At 44.1% G+C, this 3,475-nt stretch overlaps 1 protein-coding gene across 1 annotated transcript in view; it reads right to left on the reverse strand.

Annotated features, from left to right (window-relative positions):
• Positions 1–3,475, reverse strand: part of CTSO (cathepsin O) — a 108,415-nt gene that overhangs the window by 8,547 nt on the left and 96,393 nt on the right. The window contains exon 6 of the mRNA XM_019521058.1: positions 1,630–1,797. Coding sequence (XP_019376603.1) covers positions 1,630–1,797 — 168 coding nt within the window. The remainder of the gene's footprint in view (positions 1–1,629; positions 1,798–3,475) is intronic.

The raw sequence follows: 3,475 nt of genomic DNA on the forward strand, positions 1-3,475 counted from the left end.
GGAGTGGAATGGATCCCACTCATCTCATGGGCCTGACCCAGCTCCCCCCAGTAACCCAGCTCGGGTAGCTGCAGGGGACCATGAGGCGAGGGGCCCCTGTTCCCTGCTTGGGGCATGCAGGCGGCAGATTGCAGCTCCACCCTGGCTTGACCATGCTGTCACTGCCACAAGATCCCAGCCTGGCCCAGGAGCCGCTCCCCATCCTGCCAGTGCTACTGAAACCTCGGCCTTGCACTATCACAGCACAGCTGCTGTTGGAGTCTCCGTGGAAACTGGCCCCAGCCACGTGGGCAGGGGCTGCTGCGAAATGGAGTCCAGTCGCCGTCTGGATCCGCCATTTTGCCCACCCGTGATGTAAGTGGTCTCCTGAGGAACCTCTTGGCTTTGTAGAATCCCAAGTGGCAAAGACTGCGTTCACCTACCAGGCCCTTACAGAAGCTTAAAGAATCACTAAAGGATTAGGACTAACTTGGTAAAATATTATTATTAAAACAAGTCTGCTTATGAGGCAAATCCACATGCCAGTATCAACCTGAGCCCAGGAGAAGTAGGTGTATATTTGGAAAAGATTTCATAGAGGGAAGAATCCTCCCTGCCAGGACATAAGGCTACTATGAGCCATTCAATTAAAGTTACTTCCTGGTAAGGTGTATGTCCTTTTATACGTGATACAGTCAAGCAGAGGACTAGCGATCTAGGTAGCAGTGTCATTTATGGCCCCATCCACTCCTGGTTCCTATTCTGTCATGCAACAGCTAAGGCAAAATGGGTATATGTGCCCTCTATGTGTCATCTTTTAACAACAAATGTATTCCGTCTTTTGAACTAGGAGCTGCCAAATTCATGATTTACTTCACTTTAATCTTTGTTACTTGAGAGCTCTTAAAATAGCAAAATAAAATCCCCTTGATTCATGAGAGACACCGAAACATCCTAAGGATCTTTTACTAAAGCTCTTAGCTTCACCTGTAAGAGGACACAATCTACCAGTATTTTAAAACTTATAAAACACATACCAGAAAAATATTTAAATATCTTACCAATAATGTAATTACTTTTTATTTATATTAATAATTTTACCTTTGAATACTAAATGCGAAAATATTTCAAGGACACTTCATTTCACATTAATGTGACTTTTTCCATATTTTCAGTTCTTTTCAGCTTGAAAGTGAAGGTGTTTGTTCCACAAACTGTAAGGACTTCTTATTTAACTATGAGGCCGATTTTTCGTAAACATAGAGCAGATATTAGGCACCAAAGCCCATAGTATAATTTTTAAATAAATGGAACCTCTGACACCAGCGCTGATTGCCTGCAGCTTACATTTTGTTTAAAAAAAATCCTAGCAAATTAAAAATGAAGATACCCTTGAATACCAGATGCTGCTTTGTTCTGAGTGAGCCTTTGTGCATGGACTTCCATGAGTTATCTACTCAATTTTTCTTATTTATATACAACTCCAAACTCTGTGACTGGATACCATATTGGAATTCACTAGTTCCAATAAGTCGGACATATTAGAATCCACATATTTTTTGCATCACTTTTTCTTTTCTATACAAAATACTAGGGCATGTTTTAAAATGGAAAACTAAGAAACAGTTACAAAGTGTAAAATTTTCAGACCTGGTTTAGCCAGTTCAGAGCACTAACTGTGGACCCACCGCTGCAGCCATAATTATTGTAGGAACAGTCAATGACCTGTTGTACACTGAGTTCTTCCAGATTATTCCTCTTGATTGCATAGGCAGACTCTATTCCACCCACGACACTGAAAGCCCAGCAACCTCCACACTGGGGAAAAAAAATCAATATTTGTCATTAGCATTTGTAAATAGAAAAATATTCAAAGACAAGTCATTTAAACAGAGCATATTTCTTTTAGTTGTTTTAAAATAGCATGTTAGTCAAACAAAAATATAAACAACAGCTAGTGTGGAGGGTTTCTTTGAACTGAGCTTAGTAATTTTAATTGTTTTTTTTAATTATTCCTTAAAGAGCAATGCACTTTTTCGTGTACTTATCTGTAGACTTATATTGTATTCCTGATTTGCTACTTTAAAGATTCCCCCAAAAAGCACCCTAATTTGTCTGCTATTACTAATACAATGTCTTCACCATGATCTGTTGTTCATATAGTATAGGATATTTGCTTAATCTAGATTCTGAATCTTTCATTAGGGGTGCTGTGACAGGGGAGCAACTACATGCTCCACCCTCAGGCTGCTCACATCACTGACCCACACTCTGCCTACGGTAGTCGGCCCTGCTATGCCTTTAATGTTACCATAATGGTTGTTAAATGGGGGAGGTTGCCCTAATTGTGGCCCTGGTTTGCTGTACCAATTACATAGCTCCAAACCCTCCCTACACTGTGTCCCATGCTGCACACATAGCATCCAACTTGCCCGTAACTTCACCAGCCCCTTTGCTTGGCTGCACTCAACCTATGGCCCAAATTTGGCTTGAAGCCCCACTATGAGGGCCTTGGCCTCCTGGCCCCTTCTCCAGGCCATTCTCTGCCCCTCACTGGGGCCACTACTCTGCCCCTCATTGAGGCTCTTGGGCCTTCTGCCCCTTGGGTCTCAGGCCCCACTCGGTGGGCCTTGGCCCCTGTCTCAAGCCCCACTCGGTGGACCTGGGCCCTGTACTTTTCTATCAGGGTGTGCTCCCCTAGACTTTCCCCTCCAAGGGGTATCCACAAGACAGCAGGGGCTTAGGCTTTATGGTGACCCATCCTCGCCTTTCACTGGGGAGGCACGGGTATGGCATTTCCTAGAGACTGCCCCACCACAGGCAGCCCTACCACATCATCCAACCCCAGCAGGGTGCAGTTTCAGGTCTCAGCCAGGACCACAGGAACCTCCTCCATCCCGATAGTCCCTACCCTGACCTCCACATGTTCCAGGAGCTGCTCTCCTCAGGCTGTGCAGTGTTGCTCCACTGGCTCCCTAGATGTAACTGCTGGTTCCACTCCTAGGGCCTTGCCTTATACCCTGGCTGCCCAGCCCATGTCCAATCCAGTGCCCCCCTTGCAGTCACTGACCGTCTAATTGGGCCTAACCGCACCTGCCAGCTTCTCCACAGCCTGCTTAAACCTTTTAAAGTGGCAGGTACAAGTTGTGCTCTGCCACAGGTGGTTCTTTCTAAACTACAAAATTTAGTAATGTTTTGAATGGGACAGGATTATAATTTTTTTAATTTAACAACTTGATGTGAATTAGGAGATGCTTCTAATTTCCACACTTAAATTATAACCATTTTGAAAAAAAATGCTGTTTTTTGTTTATATTTTGATAAGCAACCATAAGTTTAAACAAGAACAGCTGTTGGCAAGACAATGCATGGAGAGCAGGGGGACATGGGACATAGGGCCAATTATGTTATGCATAGCAGAGCCAAAGAAGAGCCAATATTCCTGAGCCATATTCTCTGCTATGTTCAAGTTACACTAGGATGCAGTACACAGGGG

This window comes from Gavialis gangeticus, unplaced genomic scaffold, assembly GCF_001723915.1.
Source record: "Gavialis gangeticus isolate Ggan-Ray unplaced genomic scaffold, GavGan_comp1, whole genome shotgun sequence".
Classification (NCBI taxonomy): domain Eukaryota; kingdom Metazoa; phylum Chordata; order Crocodylia; family Gavialidae; genus Gavialis; species Gavialis gangeticus.